This window comes from Gracilinanus agilis, chromosome 5 (assembly GCF_016433145.1).
Source record: "Gracilinanus agilis isolate LMUSP501 chromosome 5, AgileGrace, whole genome shotgun sequence".
Classification (NCBI taxonomy): domain Eukaryota; kingdom Metazoa; phylum Chordata; class Mammalia; order Didelphimorphia; family Didelphidae; genus Gracilinanus; species Gracilinanus agilis.
The window spans coordinates 116,211,246-116,232,694 of record NC_058134.1 but is presented as its reverse complement, the minus strand read 5'-3'; the positions used below and the strand labels follow the sequence as shown (position 1 = coordinate 116,232,694).

The window sequence follows — 21,449 nt, the reverse complement described above, 5'->3', positions numbered from 1 at the left end:
GGTGCAACTCCACAAGCTCTGAGGTCTCCCAGGGAATCAGTTACTGCCTGTAACTCCCACCATGGAGTCCTTCTCAGAGAGTGCCAACAACTTCCTGCTTCCCCATTCCATGTGGAATTCTCCAACCCTTCCTGCTAGGTCCACATTAATTATATATAAACTAATACCTAAATAATCCTCACAACAATATGAGGACAAGAGTTGGAGAAGAGAGAAAGGCTGAGCCAGAGCACTGGACTTGTTGAGAAAGGAAGGAGAATGCTCCAGAAGTCTGTAGACATCAGAATCTTGAATAAGTGACAAATATGGATTGAATGAACCTCAAGAGAAGAAGTGTGACCAGTAAGTGGTAGTCTAGAGAGAGCCTGGAAGCGGCAATGAGAAGAAGCAAGAAGGACCATCCCTGCTAGTGCTTTTCCTATATCTCTTCTTCCTTTAGTAGCTGGAGGAAGCCATCTACAATTGCTGTCTCCCTCTCAGTCTTCTAAACCCTTTGCAATTTGAATTCCACCTCATTGTTCTTAATTGTCAAATCTAATAGATTTTCCTCAATCCTGATTCTTCTAAACTTCTCTGCAGCCTTCAGCACAATCACTTTCTCCTGGTTAATACTCTCTCTCCAGATTCTCTTCCTACCTCTCTCAGAGGTCTTTCTCAGACCTCTTTGCTGGATCTTCATCCAGATCACAATCACTAACAATGAGTGTCCCCCAAGGTCTATGTCTCTTCTCCCTTTAATACTATTTCACTTGATGATGTCATCAGTTCCAATGGAGTCAGTCATCTCTATGTGGATAACTCAGATCTATATACCCAACCTTACTCTCTGCTAAGCTCCAATCTCACATAACTTGTTTTTGGATATCTCAAAATGGATATCCTGTAGGTATCTCAAACTCAAAATATCCAAAATATAACTCATTATTTTTCCCCAAACCATCCCCTTTATTAAATATGCCTATTATTTTCAAGAACACCACCATCTTCCTAGTCATCTAGGCTTGCAATCTCTGAGGCATCCTTGAGTTCTCTTGCATTCACTTCACATAACTAAACTATTGCAGAGATTGTCATTTCTACCTTCACAAGATCTGTGGTATATGTCCCCTTCTCTCCACTCAAATTGCCATCACTCTGGTGCAAACTTTAATAAATTTGTAGCTAGACTACTATAAAAGCTTTATACATGGTCTCCCTGCTACAAGTCTCTCCCCAATCCAATCCATCCTTCACTCAGCTACCAAAGTGATCTTAAAGTTCATCTTAAATGGCCATGTCATTCCCCTCTACTCAAAAATCCCAGTGGCTCTCTACCTACAGGATAAAATATAAAATTCTCTGATTGTCTCTGAAGGTTCTTCAGAACCTGTTCCCTTCCTACTTTGGCAGTCTGCTTACACTTTACTCCCCTCTATACTCTTCATGACTCAATGACACTGGGCTTCTTGCTGTTCCTTGCATTTAATACTCCTCCCAACTTCTATGATTTTTCCACTGACTGTTCACTATACCTCAAATACTCTCCTTCCTGATCTCCACCTCTTAGGCTCCACTTTCTTGGTTTCCTTTAAAACTCAACTCAAATCTTACCTTTTGGAAGAGTCCTTTACCAGGTCCATCCATTCACTTCCTGAAAAAATAACCCTTGCATAGTAACAAAAATTCAGATTTCTAATGCTCATCGTCATCATATGCTCATTATTGTGAATAGGTAAGCATGAGAAGGGATGAATAATATGTTATATGTCATATATCATATACATGTCATGCTTCTTTCTCTACAAGAGGACATTTTGACAAGAGTAGTCAAAAACAACTGGTAAAGGCATAAAATACTGCCATGAAGCACCAGTGTACATTATATCAACCTGAGCATGCATTTGGGTTTGGCTTACCTATATATATCTGATATGCTTATAACAAACATGTATATATTGGCTAATTTGTGATTAATGAAGTATAATGTACTTGACAAAGAACCTGCCTGGGAGCCAAGAAGATTTAGGTTCAAGTCCTGCTCTGATTCATATTGGCTTTATGACTCTGCACAAGCCATTAAACCTATCAATGTTCCAGGAAACTCTAGAACTTTTATAGGTGTTGACATGCATTGTGAGGAGTTTCCTTCTTTGGGAGTTCCCAACATTGATGAAATCACAGGTTCAGTCCCTATCCTTATGATTAATGCACTTGTAAAAAAAATGAACCTGAGTAACTTGCTTATTACTGAATTTAAATGAAGGCAAGTCTCTGGATTTCTGGTTATATCTACAAACTTTTTTTTGTTGTTAGATTTATCTAGTTATAAGAGGGGGAAATTAAAGTTCCCTCACTATTATTATTTTGTTATCTATTTAGATCTCATTTAGTTTTTCCTTTAAAAATATGAAGGCTATGACTCCTGGTGCAGGCAAGTCCAATACTGATATTGATTCATTATTCATAATAACCCCCTTCCTAAAATAATAGTTATCCTGCTTATCCCTTCCAGTTATATCCAGTTTAGTCCCAACTCCATCAGAGATTATAACTACCACCCCTGCCTCCTCTGGATCAGTTGAGAGATAGTATATTCTGTTCCTGCCCCTCACCTTCATTCTATATTTTTGTGTCTCTCATTTTCAATAGGTTGCTCGTAAACAACAAATTGTCAGGTCCTGATTTTTTATCCTTTCTGCTATCCATTTTTTTTTCCCATGGGTGAATTCATCCAATTTATACTCAATGTCATAGTTACTAGCTACTTATTTCCATCTACTGTTGCTTCTCACTATTCATCCCCCATATCCCTCCTCAGATGCCCAATTTAACCAATACCTTTCCAGTTCACCCCCTTTCCCCAAAACCCTCCCTTATTCTCAGTTCCAAATTGGTCTGCCTTTCCAAAGATCCCTCTCTTGTCCCTTCCTTCTTACTTTTTAATTCTTATTCTATCCACCTTTCCAAAAATCCCTTCCTTATTCCCCCATCCATGTCCTCCTACTTCTTGATTCTCTTATACACTCACCTTACCCACCCCACCTCTTGATATGTACTTCTAAGTATCCCTCTTTTCCCTCCCTTTTCTTATTCCCTTGCCCTCCTTTCTCAACCCACCCCTATTATTCCCTCAGACCCCCAAAAGAGCTCCCAGGCTCTCCCTCATCCCATCCGTTTTCACTCCTATTTTTCTGTAAAAGCTTTTACTCTTCTAATTGTGTATATTGTTCTCTCTTTTATCCCAGGTCTGATGAGAGTAGGGTTCTAGTACCAGCCTTCTACTCCCTCCTCCCCTGCTCTTTGGCAGTTCCTCTGCTCATTCCTCTCCCATATGAGATAGCCATTCCATTTCCACCCTACTTCCTCCTTGTCTACTCTACTACCATTTCAGCTCATTCCATCGCACTCATCTTGACCTCAAGTCTTCCATCCATTCACACTCCTTCAAAATACCCAGGCAATGATGCCATTCCCAGAGGCCATATATGACATTTTCCCATATCGGAATCAAACACTTTGAACTTCGAGGTTGCTTTTGATTTGTCTTTCATTACCTTTGTATGTTTCTTATGGAACAGATTTTTTGCTGATTTCTGAGATTTTCCCCAGGAAAAATTAAAACTCCTTTAGTTTATTAATATCTATTTTTTACCTTTTATAATTATGCTCATCTCTGCTGGATATGTTATTCTTGGTTGTAAGCCAAGTTCTTTTGCTCTACAAAATGCTGTGTTCCATGTTTTGTGTTCTTTTAATGTTGTGACTGCTAAGACTTGCATAATTCTGACAGTAGCTCCACAGTACTTAAATTGATTTTTTTTCTTGTTGCTTGTAGTATTTTCTCTTTAACCTGGTCGCTATGGAACTTAGCATTGCTGTTCCTATGCATTTTCATCTTTGAAGTAGTGATCAGTGGATTCTTTCCATTTCTGTTTTACCCTCTGATTCTAGAATTCCTGGGTGGTTTTCCTTGATGATTCCTTGGAGTAGGGTATCTAAACTCTTTTTTTTTATTGTAACTTTCCAGGAGTCCAACTATTCTTATATTATCTGTTCTTGATCTATTTTCCAGACCAGTTGTTTTTGTGTAAGATGTTTCATTTTCTCTTCTATTAGTTCATTCTTTTGATTTTGTTTTATTATTACTTGTCATCTTGGAAAATTTTTAGCTTCCTCTTGTCCAATTCTAGTTCTTAATAAATCATTTTCTTCCATGAGTTTCTGGATCTCTTTTTCCATTTGGCTAATCCTTATGTCATCATTTTCTTGATTTTCTAGCATTGCTCTTATTTTTTTCTAGTTTCCCCCTCATTTGGTTTTTGAGGTCTATTTAAATTCTTTGAAAAGCTCTTTTTGAGCCTATGGCCATTTATAATATTTCTTTGCTGTTTTTGAAGTACATGTTCTTACTTCACTGTCCTCTGAGTTTGAGCCAAGGTCTTCTCTGTCCCCATAATAACTATAAATAGTTGGATTCTTTATCCTTTGCTCACTCATTTAAAAAAATTTTTTTTCATTTTATTAGCCAGGCCAATAGACTTATTATGCCTAGTGTTTGGGAATATGTTGCCTCAAGTTTCAGGATTTTTTTGCGTGTTTATTTTCTCTCAGGTCCTATTTGGATATTCAAGTTTTTATAGTCCAGAGTTGTATGTACTCTCAAACCCCAGTCTCTAATTGACCTCGGATATTCCAACCAGAGCCCACAGCTATGAGCAGACATTGCACCCCGCCTGTGACAGCAGCCAGGGACTCACTCCCCTGGGAGGGTTCATAGCTGACTGAGCCCCAGTCCCTTAACAACCACACTCACCAGTAGGTGTTCCTCTGTCCTTCTCTCCTACTGCCACAGTCTGGATAGCACAGGTGTCTATTCTGCATTCCTGGGACCTCCAAATTTCCTTGTTTGTTTTTGCTGAGGTCTCAGTTTCTGCCCTTAGAGACTGCCTCCAGTAGACTCTGTGATGTTCACTTCTTCAATCCACAGCCATGGGCCAGTGGGGTTCTCTAGAGTCAAGGCTGCAGAGACCCAGTTGCTCTCTGGGTCCTCTGCCTGTGGATTCCAATGGTATCCTCCTGGAGGCTAGCTCAAGGGCTCAGCTAACAAGGTGAGATTGCCAGCCTGCCCCCAAGGGCTACCTAGGTGATTTCACTGTTTGCTCTGTTCTTGCCCTCCCGGCCTTTGGTAGTGAGCCAGAAGCCTGGGAAGTCAGAAGCCTTCCTCCCTAGCTGTTCCTGGCTGTTCTGTTTCTGTCCCAACTCCTTTCTGTCTTTGCCACTTTTAGCATTGATTCTGTGGAATTACTTTTGGTTGTTTGTGAGGGGTATCAGGAGGGTGAGGAAGCATCACACCCTCCTCCACCATCTTCCCACAATGCAGCTTACCATTGCTCTTTGTAATTTGATTGTCTTTTTCTTTAATAATTTGGATGCTGTGCCATTCAGTGCATATATAATTAATATTCTTATTGATTCATTTTATATGCTGTCTTTAAGGATGTCATTTTCTTTATTGCCTTTAATTATGTCTATTTTTACCGTCATATTGTCTAGTGTCATTATTGTTCTCCCTGATTTTTTTAGTTCACCTGAAGCTTAACAGCTTTATCTCTAGTTCCTTATTTGAACGGTGTAAACCTTATGTTTCAAGTGTTTTTTAATTATTATTATTATTATTATTATTATTATTGGAAACAATATATTATCTGATTCTGCTTTCTAACCTTTTCTGGCCACTTATGCTATTTTTTTTCTTTGACCTGGAAATTCTGAATTTTGGCAATCACATTTTTATGAATTTCTATTTGGAGATTTCTTTCCGGAATTATTTTAGTGGATTCTTCTTATTTTCGATTTCTTCTCTAGGTGTAATAAATCTGTATTGTTTTCACTTATATCTCTTGAAAAATGGAATCCAGGCATTTAGTAGTCAGAATTCTTAGTGATTCTTAGCTATCTCTTTCTGATCTGTTTTCTAGGATAGTTGTTTTTTTATAGGAAATATCTTACTTTGTGGGGATTTTTTTAAGCTTTTGATTTGATTTTAATAGTTCTTGTCTTATAGGGACATTCATTTCAGTTTGGCCCATTCTAATTTCCAAAAAGTTTAATTTAAAGACTTGTTCAGATGTGAGCTGCCTGGGCTGCCTGGGTCTTAAGCCAGGCCTGAGCTGTATGGACACTGGTCCGGTTCTGCCTCCTGCTAAGGAACTAGGCCACGTGCACACTAGGCCTCCCATTACCTTAGCTTATCTCTGTTTAGAATTTCCATGTCTCCAGAGCCTAAGTCTTCTCCTTTGGTCCTATACTGGATAGTGCACTTTATATCCATTTCTCCTTGATTTTCTTTTCATTGTTCCTTCTATTTAGAACTTTACTGGTATGTTTGATGCAGGATCTGGATTCTTCTGGGTTCTGACATGTTCTCATCTTAGCCAGAAGGGTGGACCTGGGATTTTACTCCCACAGGGAAACTCCCAATGAGGAAACCCCACCCTAGCAATGCAGATCAGCACCTGCCCTGGAGAGACAGTGGGGGTGCACAGCAAGCTCCGACCAGGACTGGGTAAGAGACAAAGACATTTGGGAAAGTGGCAAATCGCTTTTGGGGGTCTTGAGCTAATTCTAATCCTAAAAATCATCTTTCTTAACACCGATTGATCTTAACAGAATTTGCTCACCCCACAGCAAAGCCTGGTCTGGGCATTATGTATATATCATCTTATTGTTTCCTACTCTAGGGCTTGAGGCCACCAGAACATGGTCAGCGGGAACAAATTCATGTCATCCAAAGTTTTAAAAATATTCTCACAACAACCACATGAGATAAGCAACAGAAACATTTCCTCCATTTAACTGATGAGGGAACTTGAGGCAGAGTGAGGGTGACCTGAATAAGGCTCTAAAACGAACAACTTCTGAAAGCAGGATTCGAAGTCAGTTCTTTCTTACATCAATACTCACGCTTTTTCTATGTTCCATTAAATTCTATTGACCCTCATTTGTCCCGTCCCTCCCCCTCCCAGCTGCTTCTCAACAAGGGCCAATATTTTAGAAATATTTTAGTCTCCCTTTCTTCTTTTCTCTTTGGCTTCACTAAGATAATCACTACTTTGATTCTAGTAAAAATCAGATTTTGCTGCTGATACTGCAAGGATTGCTTCTAGTCCTTGTAGTATGTCTTTAGCTTAGCATAAGCCCCAAAGAGAGGGCAGAATATTTTTTTTAAGGTGGCAAATCAAAGAATCTCTTCTGTGAAAAACAAAAAAGACTCAACAGCATTACCAGTTCATTTCCTACTTAGAAGCCTAAACTTTGATCAAAGTTTCAATCATAAAGAAAAATAATTCTTTGGCTTCGTGCTATGAAAAGTGTCCCTCCCCCCCCCCCCAGACCAGCCACAGCCCCTTCTGTTGGTTTTATCTTGATATGTGACATCCTAAAACTTAAACAGCTGAAGACAATGGACCTGGGACTTGGAACACTGACAGCACTTTGCTCTGACTTCCTTCACGTGATCCCTGCAATTTATTTAACACAGAAACCTCATGAGTGCTTTTGGAAACCGAGCAAGAAGTTGTTTACTAAGTTTGCTTCTGAGAAGTCTACAGCCACGAAGAAATAATAGTTAAAGAAATGAAAGTGAAATCAACAGTTTGCATCGGACGTCACGGGTTATTTATTCACCTCCCCAGGAAAGGCGAGGAAAACTTGAGCTGTCTGACCTAGGGCAGGGGCTCAGGCTCTTAAGAAAGTAGTTACTGAACGAGACCTTGACTTCGTTCGGGCTCTGGATTTTCTAGCTGGTTCAGCACCATGAATTCCATGATGTAAGTAGCCACCCACCAAACCTTCTCAGATATCAGCCCATCTCTTCAAAGGGCAAGCTTGCTTTTCCAGGATCAGTTGGCGTGCTGCTGATTGGGGGTTGGCAAGGGAAGTTGGGCGTGAATTCAGCAATTTGTTGTTTTATGTATCTGTGAACATTCCTTCTTATTTCTTCTGTTTTGCTGAACTTTTCTGCTTCCCCCTCCCCCTGCCACCATCTCTGTCCTTCCTAAAATCACTATTTCTTGGTCTCTCACTTCCTATTTAGAATATGTGATGGGGATTTAATTAGTCTCCTCTCAAAAAGTGACAGCTTTAGTACCGGTTGCATTTTTGCAAGAGATGAGGAAAAGGAATCTCTTCACTTGCATCTGCTCAAGTAGAGATAAGAGGCCGGGGAGAGAAGATAGGCATCTCTTCATCTGAAGAAGTACACTATGATCCAAGAATCGGAGTTCATCTAGATTTGTTTTGGTACGAATGATAAAAGTGCTGACATTTCTGTTGTTGAGAATGTGGGGCTCTTCTGGTAGGTCTTTCCTTTTTCCCTTTATAGAAGTTAATTTACTGAGAGTCATTTGATTTCTTGTAACTAGTATGCAAGTCAGATCTATATTTTAATATAAACGTAGTTTAGCCAACAACTTTCCTCACCCTTTTGTTAAAGAATTCACTGGAAGAGAATACATTGCAGTGATTAAAATGAGCACACTTCATGGGGCAGCTGGGCAGCTCAGTGGATTGAGAGTCAGACCCAGAGGCTGGTTTCAAATCTGGTCTCAGACACTTCCCAGCTGTGTGACCCTGGGCAAGTCACTTAACCCCCATTGCCTAGCCCTTACCACTCTTCTGCCTTGGAGCTAATACACAGTATTGGTTTAAAATACGTATAAATATTAAAATAAGGTAAGGGTTTAAAAATTTAAAAAAAGAGGGGGCACACTCCCACACACACACAGATGTGTATGTATGCAAATATACACATATGTGTGCCTGCTTTTACATGTTATCTACTGTGAGTGTCATGTCTTTTGCATGAATCGTATGTGTATACTAAAGTGAAAGCATTTTTCACCTTGTAGCCCACCTTCTCTGTATGTCATAATATGTTTCCTCAGACAGCAGATACAGGACATAACTGAAGCCATTCCAGCATGGTAGATCCCGCCAGAGCTCACACTCCAGCCTTTGAGGGTGCAAGGGATTGAATAAAGTGATCAAACTGAATGATGTTTAGGTAAACGTGTGTAGAAATTTGTTATTACATGCAGTTGTTAAAAAATAAATTAAAACATGAAATTTTAAATTAATAAAACCTGAATGGTATGAATGTCCAAGGAGAAGAGGCTCATGATGGTGGTAGCACAGAGGGGTTCTGGATGTCCAACTGGAGAGCAAGAAATGTGGTGACTTTTCCTGCCTTGGTTGGAAGGTGAGTAGCAGGGAGGGGAAAAGTCATTAAAGAAGAAACATCCAGAAACCAGGAGAGTTCTTTAAGAGGAAAACCAGGTTTCAGTGCCAAGAGAAGGAAATGGTCTAAGTGGAAGATTTTTCTGCTAGTACAAAAAGAAATTTAAAGCGGTTCTTTGCAAAGGATCCAGTAGAAGGGACAGATAAAAGGTGATAGTTCCCATGGAGATTTAGGGTTGCTCTAAAAAGATGGAGAATTTGGAGAGGGAACAGGGGGCAAGGTGTTTTTGTTTCGTTTTGTTTTTTGACATGGTAGAGGACAAGTACATAGTAAATGTTTCTTAGTTGCTTGTTGGTAATTGGTAGGTCTGAATGATGAGGATCAGGGAAGCACAAGATGGGGATTTGATAGGGGGAAAACTGGTAGGCTAAATTAGTTCCAAGATTCTAGTGGAAATGCTAGTGGGATGAAGCCCTCCCAGAACTCCTCTGCAAGATGGAACCTGCTTGTGTGTTTGTGGATGAAGCAGGTCCCAAAGGCTGAAGGAAATTCTCATGGATAACAGTTCCTCTGACTCTCATCCTTTTTTAGTGCACTTTCTAATCTCTCCTTAAACTCATCTTTTGAAAAGTTCTAGATTAGAATGTGAAATCCTTGATGACAAGAATCTTTTTGTCCTTTTCTGTATCCTTGGGGTGTTAGCCTATTGTCTTGTACATAGTATGTGTGTAATAAATAAATGTATGTTCATCCCTGAACTTTGTTCTTGCTGTGGCTGTGGAATTCTTAGATTTTAATTTTACTTTATTTGTACATTCTTCGCCTCCCCCTCTTAGAGTCACTCCCTCATTGCAATGCTCACCTCCAGAATTACTTCCCATTCAAGGCTTTTCTTGATGCCACCCCCTATCACTCCCCTCTCTTCTATCAAGATTTTGTATTTACTTTGGATGTATTTGGCCTTGGGGGGTGGGAATGATGTTTTTTCCCCAACAAAATATGTTACTAAAGAACTATTTTTCTTTGTGTTTTTTTGTTACTGGTCTAACACAGTATGTGGCATCTTGTAGGCCTAAATACTTTTTGGTTGGTTAATTTATACAAATTAACTCAAGTTAATCAATGTTCCTCTTAAGATATATCAGCCAGAACTAAAAACTATACTTTAGAAGTACATCAGAATTACACTTCTCTTTTTCTCTGTCTCTCTCCCTCATATATACATATGTCTGTGTGTGTGTGTGTATATACACATGTATATATATATATATGCATTTAGACGTCCATGTATATGTATAAATATAAAATTGAAGCTAAGATTGCATTTGCATTTTGGGCAACCATATCATACCAGTGACTTACACCGAGATCAGACAAAACTAAAATTCTATGCCTTTTTTATATAAAATTGCTTTCTAACCACTTTTCCTGCATCCTCTGCCTCTGCAATTTTTTAAAAATGTTAACATTCATGCATTCATGCATTACATTTCTGTCTGTTCAATTTGCATCTCGTTAGGTTCCTGTTGAGGTCTATTTTGGTTCATAATTCAGTCATCCAGTGAATTAGCTATTCTCCTCAGTTGTGTGTCATTCATATATTTGATAAGCATGCCACATATGTCTTCAACCAAGTTGTGATTAAAAAAAAATGAAAAGATCTCGTGGAATGCCACCAAAAAGCTTCTTGCAGTTTGACGTTACTGGTCTGTTAACTCTTTAGGTAATCTTTAAACTCCCTCTTACGTTTCCACCTTAGTATGACAAGAATTACAGAATGACAGAGTTGGAAGAAACCTCAGAAACCATCTTAGACAAAACATGAATACCATCTACATGTGATAAATGGTCTCGCCATCTCCACTTGAAGAACGAGCAAATGGAAAGTTTTTGTTAGTAATAATAGTTAAAAAGTTTTTCCAAATATAATGGTGAGGTTGGAATGATTACACTCCATTTTAGCCTTGAAATCTTAGATATGTCAATCATATTAAGTGCAAGATATCCTTTAAACTGGAAGGATGTTAGTCGATGGGCTTATCTATATATAATTAACAAGCTAGTTAGAAAGTGGAGCATTTCAGAAACCGGAAAAATCATGCATTCTTGCTGAACTCCCTCAGACAGAAACACAATTAGCTATTGGTGCTAGGTCTTCTCTCGGGCCAGTCAGAATCAGCCTGATTCTTCAACCACATGAAAACACTTTAAAAATTTAAAGACTTCACATCCACCATCCCCTTCTCACCCCCTGTCCAACCTCCTTCCCCCATCTTCTCTAGGCCACATCCTGTTATTTAAACTGATTTTTGCATGGCATAATTTCAGAGATCTACAGCATCTTGATCACCTTATCAATCCCCACTAGCTAAAATGTCTACCCAGAACAGGACACAACCCTCCAGATACAGCCTGACCAAGACAGAGAGAATAAACAGATTTATCACTTTTTTTTCACTGTGGACATTATACTGTTATTACCGTAACCTCTAACATCATGTGCTTTTTCATTTCCACATCATACTGCTGAGTCATATGGAGCCTGCAGCTCACTGAAAAACCCCACGTTCCTTGTTTTTTCTGAACTCTAGAAGAAAACCAAGAAGCCTATGAGCACCAGCACCATTCAGTAACATAAATGTGGGACATTGACACCTGTCTACCTTTATGGCATGCTAAGGATTATGAAGTGAAATGAGAAGAACCAAGAGAATATATATATATACATACATATATATATATATATATAGCAACAGAAATATTGTTTGAAGAATGATTTGTATATATATCCACCTCCAGGGAAAGAACTGGTAAATAGAAATAAGCAAGACATAGTTTTACATATACATATAGCTTTCTGTCACATGATGCCTTCTCTGGCGCAGGGAGGTGAGGGAGGTCAGAAACCTGGGATTAATTCAACAAACAAATACTTTTTTTTTAAATCAATATGGCAGGACAGGTAGGTAGCTCAATGGAGAGAACACCAGGCCTAGAGATGGGAGATCCTGGGTCCAAATCTGGACTCAGATACTTCCTATCTATATGACCCTGGACAAGTCTCTTAACCCCAAACTGCCCAGCCCTTATTGCTCCTCTACCTTGGAACCAATACTTAGTATGGAGAGAGAGAGAGACAGGGAGAGAGAGAGAGAGACAGGGAGAGAGAGAGAGAGAGAGAGAGAGAGAGAGAGAGAAAATGAGAATGAAAGTGAAAGTGTGTGTGTTTTGTTTTCAATTGGTATGGTATAGTATAGTGAATAAAATCAGCATCAGGGTCAAGGTACCCCGAGATCAAGTTCTACTGGCTATGGGACCCTGGGCAATAGGAACTTAGCATATACAGAACAGAGAGCTGTTCTGTATGTTGTTGTTTTTTTCATTTATACTGTAAAACACAACTAATGCTAATTTCCAGAAGCGAGGACTATGTCTTCTCCTTCCAGTACAATATTCTGTTACTTTGGGTATCTGCCAATCAATGTCAACCAACTGCTTCCAAGACAATAAACAGATTGGCTGGAACATTGAAAAGCCAGGGAAAAGGGCAAACAGAATTTGTATTTGAGTGTAAGTAAATCACCTAAAATTCAAAACTAAGTCTGCAGTTATGGAAGCAGTATTCTGTCCTTTGAAGGTGAACACTGCCTAACTAGGAGCCAAGAAGGTTTCAGTCTCTTGATACAGCTGCAAGAATGAGGCAAAAGGTCTAGGATCTATTACAATCAGGATTACCTATTTCTGTAATAATACAATTCTTTGGGAAACGAACAGCAAGCAACTTATTTTAGTGTTTGTGTCAAAGGAAATGTGATCCATTTCCTTTCTCTACTCCCAAACCACTGGACTGACCGGATGAGCATGCTATTGTGGTCACATGATTCTAGCTTAGACTCTGAAGCTAACATAAGGAATGGCTTCTTCTTCTTGAACAAGCAAAAATTCAACCCTACCAAATTTAATTTTGTCTTTTCTGATTCTTCTAATCTTGCCTGCTCTCTTCCCTGATCTTTCATGCCCCCGACTATAAAATTACTCAGCTCTGGTTCGTTCCCTCTACCAGTGTATTCTTGCTCCATGAATCATCAGATAATTTGATTTGGTTAGTCATACTGGGGCTCTAAAGGACTTTAGAGGGACGGCTAGGTAGCTCAATAGATAGAGTGCCAAGCCTGGAGTTGGGAGAACTTGTGTTCAAATCTGACCTCAGGCACTTCCTAACTATTTGACTCTGGGAGAGTTACTTAACCCCAATAGCCTAGCCCTTATTGCTCTTCTGCCTTGAAAGTAATATTTAGTATTGATTCTAAAACAGAAATATGGGTTAAAAAATGGAAGAAAGAAACAAAAAAGAAAGACAGAGACAAAGAAGAAAGAAGGAAGGAAGGAAGGAAAGAAGGAAGGAAGTTATTGAGAAGCAGCCTGGTGCAATGGATAGAGTACTGGCCTCAAACTCAGAGAGGTTTAAGTTTCTTTCATTTCTGCCATATATTTAGCCTGTAGATGATATAGACAAATTTCTAAGATTATTAATTACAAAGACATCAGCCTACATTGAGAGAAGGTGCTCCTCACTGGGAGCCACCTAAGCAGATGAAATCACTGACAATAATAATATCTCAGATTTGCATAATGCTTAATAGTTACAGAGAAGTTTACATGTGTGGTATCATTTGATAGCAATTCTGTAATGAAGGCAGAGCAGAGAGTCTTACTCAGGCTTCAGAATATGTATGATTTCAAAGTCCTGGGTACTTTCCCCAGTGACAGAGATAGCAAAATCCTTCTGTGTCTTAATAACTAGTTTTATAATAACAATAGTTAACAATATGTAGAGCTTTAAGGTTTGTAAATTGCTTTATAAATATCATCTCAGTTTATCCTTGCAACAACCCTAGGAGGAAGTTGTGCTATTTTTTAGTCCCATTTTACAGATGAGGAAACTGAGACAGAGGTTTGTCACTTGCCCAGAGCCACACAGGTAGTTGAGTGTCTGAAGTCTGATTTCTTCTGGAATCTAGCCCCAGTGCTTTATTATGCCACCTAGATGCCATCATTTCATGAACTACTGTAGCCAAAAAATTTTATCACTTAAAGCTAACCTTCTGGTGGCAAGCCACTTCAAGCTTAATTTGGTTGATTCCTGGATGGCAGACATTCAGTTCATTTTGGATTGCCGAAACTCTAGGAGAAGGTGGGGATGCGTCTAAAAGAGTTCTAATGGAAATCCATGGCTCAGCTTGTACTGGGGCACCAGCTGGGGCAGGTGGGTGCTGAGGAGGGAATGCCATCACTGGCCTAGACCCTGGAAACAGTTGAAATTGCTTTATGTCCTACACCTAATTCTTATTTTGGAAAAATTTAAGAGGTTGTGAAGATCAGGAAAAAAAATTGCCTAGTCCTCCATCTTGCTGATTACATTGATAGCTAGACTCTCAAATAATTGATATATTTTGTAGTTATTTTAAATAGAATTTTCTTTCTATCCTTTCCTGTTGGGTTTTATTCATAATACACAAAATGCTGATGATTTCTGTGGGTTTATGTTTTATTCTGTAATTTTTGCTGAGGTTATTTTTTTCAACTGATTTGTGGTTGAATTGTGAGGGTTCTCTAAATAGACCATCAAAGTATCTGGGGGGAAAAAAGCTGGTTTCATTCTTGAGTTGTGTCTTGAAGGATGAAAGGAACTCTATGACACAGAGTTGAGATGGCCAGTCAAAAGCCAATGGGAAGCCAATGCCCTGTGTGAGAGAAGTCCAGTTGGACTGGATTCCTTGCCATGATGAGACATTTGAGTTGAACTTAAGAGAGGTTGGAGAAAGATATTGTTTTTTACAAACATGTACACTGAGTTTCAGAGAACTTCTGTGACTTGTTAAGGGAACTTAACTATATAATTGATGGAGCTGGGTCTAGAAAGCAGTTCTGATTTCCAATCCAGGGCTCTCTTCACAGTGTCATATTGTGCCTGTCTTGTGAAGGCAGGAAGGAATGACAAAATCCAAGTTCTATTTTCATGCTATTGAATGAGAGAAGGTCATGGAATGGCAGCTGATGGCATCCCAATGAAGTACCTCTGTTTTTCTTTCTAAGCTTCTGTTCTGCAGAATCCTCTACATGTATGTATCAGAGCAGCAAAGATAATGTTTCCAGGTCCTACCAGCCCATGCCCCCACATCACAACATCTTAGCCAGAAATCGAGGACGATGACCTGAGTAGTTCTAATGATGGCAATGTTATCCCGGTAAAAGAGCAGTCTCCTCCAACTTTCCCAGCGGACTTCTCTATCGCTGATCTTGCCAGATTAGTGTATGTTCTTTCGCACTGTTTCAGTGGTACCAATTTTTAAAGAATATTTCCCAAATAATCTCCACATGTCCTTTGCCTTCCATGTCAAGGTTGGGCTAATGGCAAGCTTTTAAAATTCTCTGCCTACAGTTTAGTTCCTTTCTTGTGACCTGCTTTCCATCAGTCCCATCAGAATCTGTTCTTCCCTTTCACCTGGTTTAGCACCAAATGATTTGAGCCAGAACAAAAGACAAGGTCATGGTTCTCCATCCACCCAGCTCACTGCCCTACCTTTATTATTCATATCTATTGGCAGCAAAACTACCTTTGCTTTGGCCAGTGAAAAAAAAATCTTACTCTCTCCCTGAAAAAATAAGGGTTTATGAAGTGTTTACTATATGCCCGGCACTGCTCATGACACTGAGAGGATATTAAAGAAGTTGAAGTTTTACTATCTTAAAGGCATTTGTAATCTTGAGGAATCAGACATGCCCAACTGGAAGACACTCACTGGAGAGCCACAGTTTTTATTCTAAGAACCACAATTTCTTTTGGGGAAGCTTTCTTGATTTGGGCTGCCCTTCTTGTTCTCCTGGGACCTCAAGGTCTACCCATATTCAAGGGCACTGCAAGAGAAAGAACTGGGAACTCTCACTAAAGCTCTACAATTTTGTTTTGGCTTGCTTTCAGTTTCTAATTTAAAGCTCCCCCAAGCATCAGCTGTGAAGTCAGGAAGCAGAAGACAAAGGCAGGAGCAAAAGCTGGCAAGCACTGGTCTCCCAGTGCTTGATTTATCCTGCTGGAGAGTTACAGCCTGTCTCTAAGGGCCAACTGGAAGAAAGATCATAAGATTTTAGATTTAGTGCCAGAAGGGTCCTGAGAGGCCACCGATTCTAACCCCTGCTTTTAGATGAGGAAATTATGGCCCAGTGAAGTGATATGCCTAAGGTCACCCAGCTAGTAAAAGCTGGGGAGAGTGATCCTGTTTGCTAGAGGCTAAATGCTAAGACTAAACAATACTTACAAAGCCACTTTAAACAGGACAAATAAAGAAATGCTAAGCTGAGTCGGCGCCTCTGCTGAAAGAATAAGGGAAATGTGGATGTGTGGGGCAGGCTGGGGTAGGTTCCCTTAGGGGGGAAAAAGAAAGAATGGCCTTCTCTTTCAATCTTTATTCCCTCTTCCAGGTTTTTGACTTCCAGAGTCTGGCCCCTGGGCTGAAAAGTCCCACCAAAATCTTCCAGATTCATATAGTAAAAACACAGCCTTAAAGGCAACCAATTGTCTTTCATGAATATGTAGCAGGTTCCTTCAGTTACTTCAGGGGATGTTACCTGAATTGGGTTCTACTCAGATGAGTGCTTGGAGCCCTATTTCTTTTGATTTCTTCCTCATGAGCAGTTAGTAATCATTACCATCTTTCTATGCCCTATATTTTTGCCCAGTATGGACATTCACTCCCTGACTCTCGGACTCCTGGAGATTTGCTCGCTTGACGTTTCAAAATTCCCAATGGCAGTCTCCAGCTTAATCTCTTTCAGTAAAACAAGATGTTAAGGTAAAAGATCCACAATCAGCTTACACCTTCTGACTCACCGATTGCCATCTGGGAAGGCAAAGTCAATAAGAAGGAACTTAAATCTTGGAGAAGGTAGTCAATCACCTACTTTACAAAACTATCTCCTCACAACTTCCAGAGAATTGTTATGATTAAAATGATCTTAAGACACCGATCTTTCAGTAAGAATATAAATGTATTGATTATATCAGGTTTAGACCAGCATCATAACTGATAAAGTGATATAGGTCTCCATGGCTCTCTCAGGACCAGGGGTGACCTGAGCTGGGTCAGGCAGCTTCCCTTTGCCATCCCAATATATCTTTAATTGGGGATAGCTAATCAAGAGGTGGTCCATCAATCTATCCACCCCTCCCCATCTCCACAGGTGGACAGGTTATATATGCTGGAAAATAACCCTTCTCCCCTTCATCTGTTAATTATCATATACTAGCCTACATAAAGACAAGTATGAGCTGACTCTGTACAAGGGCCTTCTGATTTTCAGTCATGATTAAATCTGATTTAAATGTTAAATATTAAGAAAAAGCAAGAAAATAAAACGGGGAAATGTACCTGCCACCATCAAAAGAGTCATTCTGCACAGGGAATAAGTCAACAAAGTTTTCTCTAAAGATGGAGATGACCCCATTTGTGGGTGACACTGGGCCAATTTATAGCTAAGCCTCCAGACAAAACCAGCGCCACTCCTTTCTTATGAAAGTAGGAGTTACAATGAGATAGGCAATTAGAGATCTAGTCTTTATATATATATACCAAATCTGTGGTTTCATATTTTAGGGAGTTCCTGGTAAGGAACAACACTAAAAACTAGCACCTTCTCTGAAGTTTATCCCTGAAAGAACAATTTACCCAGTCTTATACAACCAGTATGTACCAAAAGCAAGACACGAACTCAGGTCTTCCTAACTCTATATTATGCCATGTTGTCCTCTCCCAGACCATTTTATAGATGGGAAAACTAAGGCCCATAAGAGAAAAGTGACTTGGATCAGGGTCACATGGGTAGTAAGTAACAATAAGTGGGACTTGAAGGAAGCCAAGGAAAGTAGGCAGTGGAAATAAGGAGAGAGGGGCATTTAAGGCACAGAAAAGAGCCAGAGAAAATTCCCATGAACCGTCTGTTCATGGGACTGAAAGGAGGCTGGTGACAGCATCACTAGAACAAAAAGTACCTGTGTTGAGAGATAGAGTATAAGAACATTGGAAAGGTTGGGATGGGGGGGGGGGGGTAGGTCATGGAGGGCTTTGAGCACCAAAGGACTTTGTATTTGATCCTGATTGATTAAGGGGTTGGCAGAGGACTTACGGGTCAGACCTCCAATTTAAGAAGATCACTTTAGCATCTGAATGGAGGATAGGCTAGAATGGAGAGACACTTGAGGCAGTCTAGCCCACCAAGAGATTTTTGGGAGAGATTATAGTCCAAGTACAAGGAAATGAAAAACTGCACCTAGCTACAGAGGGGGAAATCCAGCAGACCCAAATTCAAATCCAACCTCAGACAATAGCTGTATAACTCTAGGAAAGTCACTTAACTTGTATTTGCCTCCATTTCCTCATCTATAAAACTGGGATACCAATAGCACTAACCTCCTTGGGCTGTTGTGAGAATCAATTGAGATAATAATTGTAAAGTACCTGACACATAGGTTTTATTATTATCATTATTGCTGGAGAGAGAAGAAGGGAGGCAAATTAAGAGATGCTGCAAAGGTAGAACAGACAAGCCTCTGGAACAGATTGAACATGAGAGGAATGAGAGAGAGAGAAAGGATGACACATAGGCTGTGAGCCAGGGGGACCTGAAGGATGGTGGTGCCCTCAACGGAGACAGCAAAGTGGGGAGAGGGCTAGGGTTTAGGGGGAAAGAGAACAAGTTTAGTTTGGAACATGGAGAGTTAAAGTTGTCTACTGGACATCCAATGGGAGATATCTGAGATTCAGAACTAGAGGTCAGCAGAGATTAGGGCTGGATAAGAGTCATCAGTGTAGAGATAACCGAATCCATGGGGTGATCAGATCACCAAGTGAAGTAGTATGGCCAGAGAAGAGAATACCACATGGGACACCCACTATTAGTGTCCATGGCCTCGATAAAAATCCAGCAAAGGAGCCTAAAAAGGGGCAGTCATAGAGGTAGCAAGAGAACCAGAAGAGAGCAGGGTCCAAAAAACTGGAGAGAAGAGAGTATCAAGGAGAAGAGGGTGGTCAACAGTGTTGTGAGGTCAAGAGGGGCACAGAGAGGTCAGCAAGGAAGAAACTTGAAAAAAGGCTGTTGGATCTAACAATTGAGTCAGCTCAAACTCTTGTCTAGAGTTGCCCTTTAAATTATAATTACCTCTTAAGTAGAGGAGTGAAATTATCCTTTTTTTATGGCATGGCCTAGAGTCTCATACCATACTAGGTGTACATCACAGAGAGCATAAATAATTCCAGGAAGCAACTGTTTATATTATCCCAAATGGGAAGACTAAAGAGTTTATTATAAGATTCAATATAATAAGATAGAAAAAGCAGTGGACTTAAATTCATAACAAACTCAGGTTTAAGGGTTTATGTCATTATTATTTGACCTTTGATGAGTCAACTGACCTCTCTGAGCCTCAGTTCCTTGATCTGTAAAATGGAAATATTGCTAATTTCTAATTAAGGAATGTCAAGTTCTTCCTGTTCCTTTGGACCAAATGCCTTCCTTGTGTTCCTTAAATCACACCTTAAAGCCTGCCTGCCATCCAGTCTGCCGAGTCATAAGGCTAATCCTAATCCCAGATGCTTTTGACAATCTTTGTCCATGAACGGTCCAGCTAATAGCTTGTCTTATGTCTATGGAAAACTGGGACTTGTGTATCTCAGTGGGAGAGAGCACATGCATGTAGGCAGCAGATGAAAGGGGAAACATTCACTGGTGTTTTTCTTTATTTCAGGTCCTCAGGAAAGTTACTGCTCTGGAAGGTTGGAGAAAGGAGCAGGATGGTGATGATGGCCCTAAAGTCCAAAGGCTGCCGGCTGTTCTTGGCCCCGAGCATCGCTCTCCTCAATACTGCAGTGATTTCCCTGCTGCTTTATGCCCTGCTCTGGAAGTCAGGCAACCTCATTGACCTACCCACCAAGAAAATTGGCTTCTACAACTTCTGCCTATGGAACGAGAGTTCCAGTTCTGTCCTGTGTCATCAGTTCCCCGAGCTGGAGAAGCTAGGGGTATCCCAGAGTGGCCTTGCCCTAGCGAGGTTGGGCGTCTATGGGGCCCTGGTCCTCATTCTCTTTGCCTCGCTGTCTCTTCTGCTGGTCGGGTGCCCTGGTAATGAGGATAAGTGGAAGCTGGTGGTGGTGTTTCTGGGGGCTTCTGCAGTCCTGCTGCTCCTTGGACTTCTGCTCTTCCTCTCCTACATCTGTCGGTGGATCCAACCTTCAGAGCTGGGTGCTGAGTTTCTAGCCCTGGTTGGGGCAGAAGTCATGTTACTACTTCTGCTTCTTATCATCGTCAGACACTCCCTTGATGATTTAGGAGAGAGACAGGCCTTCACCCTAGGAGACTAAGATCTATATCTACCAAGAGAACAGCCCTACATCTGTGGCTTTCCTCAGAATAAGGATCATTTCCAAGGATCAGTGAAAATGAGGAAATCTAGGAAGAGTAAAATTAGATTAACTCTTCTCCATACCTATCTCTTGGGTCTTTCCCTCCTTCCACAAAATAAGTGTGAGAAAACCTTTTTGTTGTTTTTCTGTCATGTACAACTCTTTGTGACATCTTTTGGGGTTTTCTCAGCAAAGAAATTTATTCATTTTACAGTTGAGGAAATGCAGGCAAACAGGAGAAAGTGCCTTATCCAGGGTTGCACAGCTAGTAGGTGTCTGAAACCAGATTCAACTTAGGAAGATGAGTCTTCTTGATATCAGGCCTGACACTCTATCCACAGTACCATCTTAGCTGTCCACAGAAGGGTTTTAGATGGGTGGAGCAATAAAGGCACCTGGAGAATGGAATTCATTCTAACTCTCCTTTAGAAATTGGATTCCTCCATTCTGGATGGCTATTTGGAACTATGCTCAATGGGCTTTAAAAGATGGTCTGCCTTTTGATCCAGCCATACTCCTGCTGGGTTTATACCCCAAAGAGATAATGAGAAAAAAGACTTGTACAAAAATATTTATAGCCACTCTCTTTGTGGTGGCAAAAAAAAATGGAAAATGAGAGGATGCCCCTCGATTGGGGAATGGCTGAACAAATTGTGGTATCTATTGGTGACTTTTCTATAGGTCACATTTCTACAGGTGAAGGCTTTGAGGTACTTTTTAAATCTTTCTTTGAGAAACACATTCTTTGGGAAGAGAAAAGACTTTAAGAAGCTGGAGAC

The 21,449-nt window shown here is 40.2% G+C and overlaps 1 protein-coding gene across 1 annotated transcript in view; it reads left to right on the top strand.

The window, feature by feature from the left end:
* Window positions 1–21,199, top strand: part of AGBL3 (AGBL carboxypeptidase 3) — a 132,718-nt gene extending 111,519 nt beyond the window's left edge. The window contains exons 18-19 of the mRNA XM_044677822.1: window positions 20,016–20,624; window positions 20,684–21,199. Of these exons, the coding sequence (XP_044533757.1) occupies window positions 20,016–20,624; window positions 20,684–20,720 (646 nt within the window). The 3' untranslated portion in view covers window positions 20,721–21,199. The remainder of the gene's footprint in view (window positions 1–20,015; window positions 20,625–20,683) is intronic.
* The last annotated feature ends 250 nt before the right edge of the window (window positions 21,200–21,449 follow it).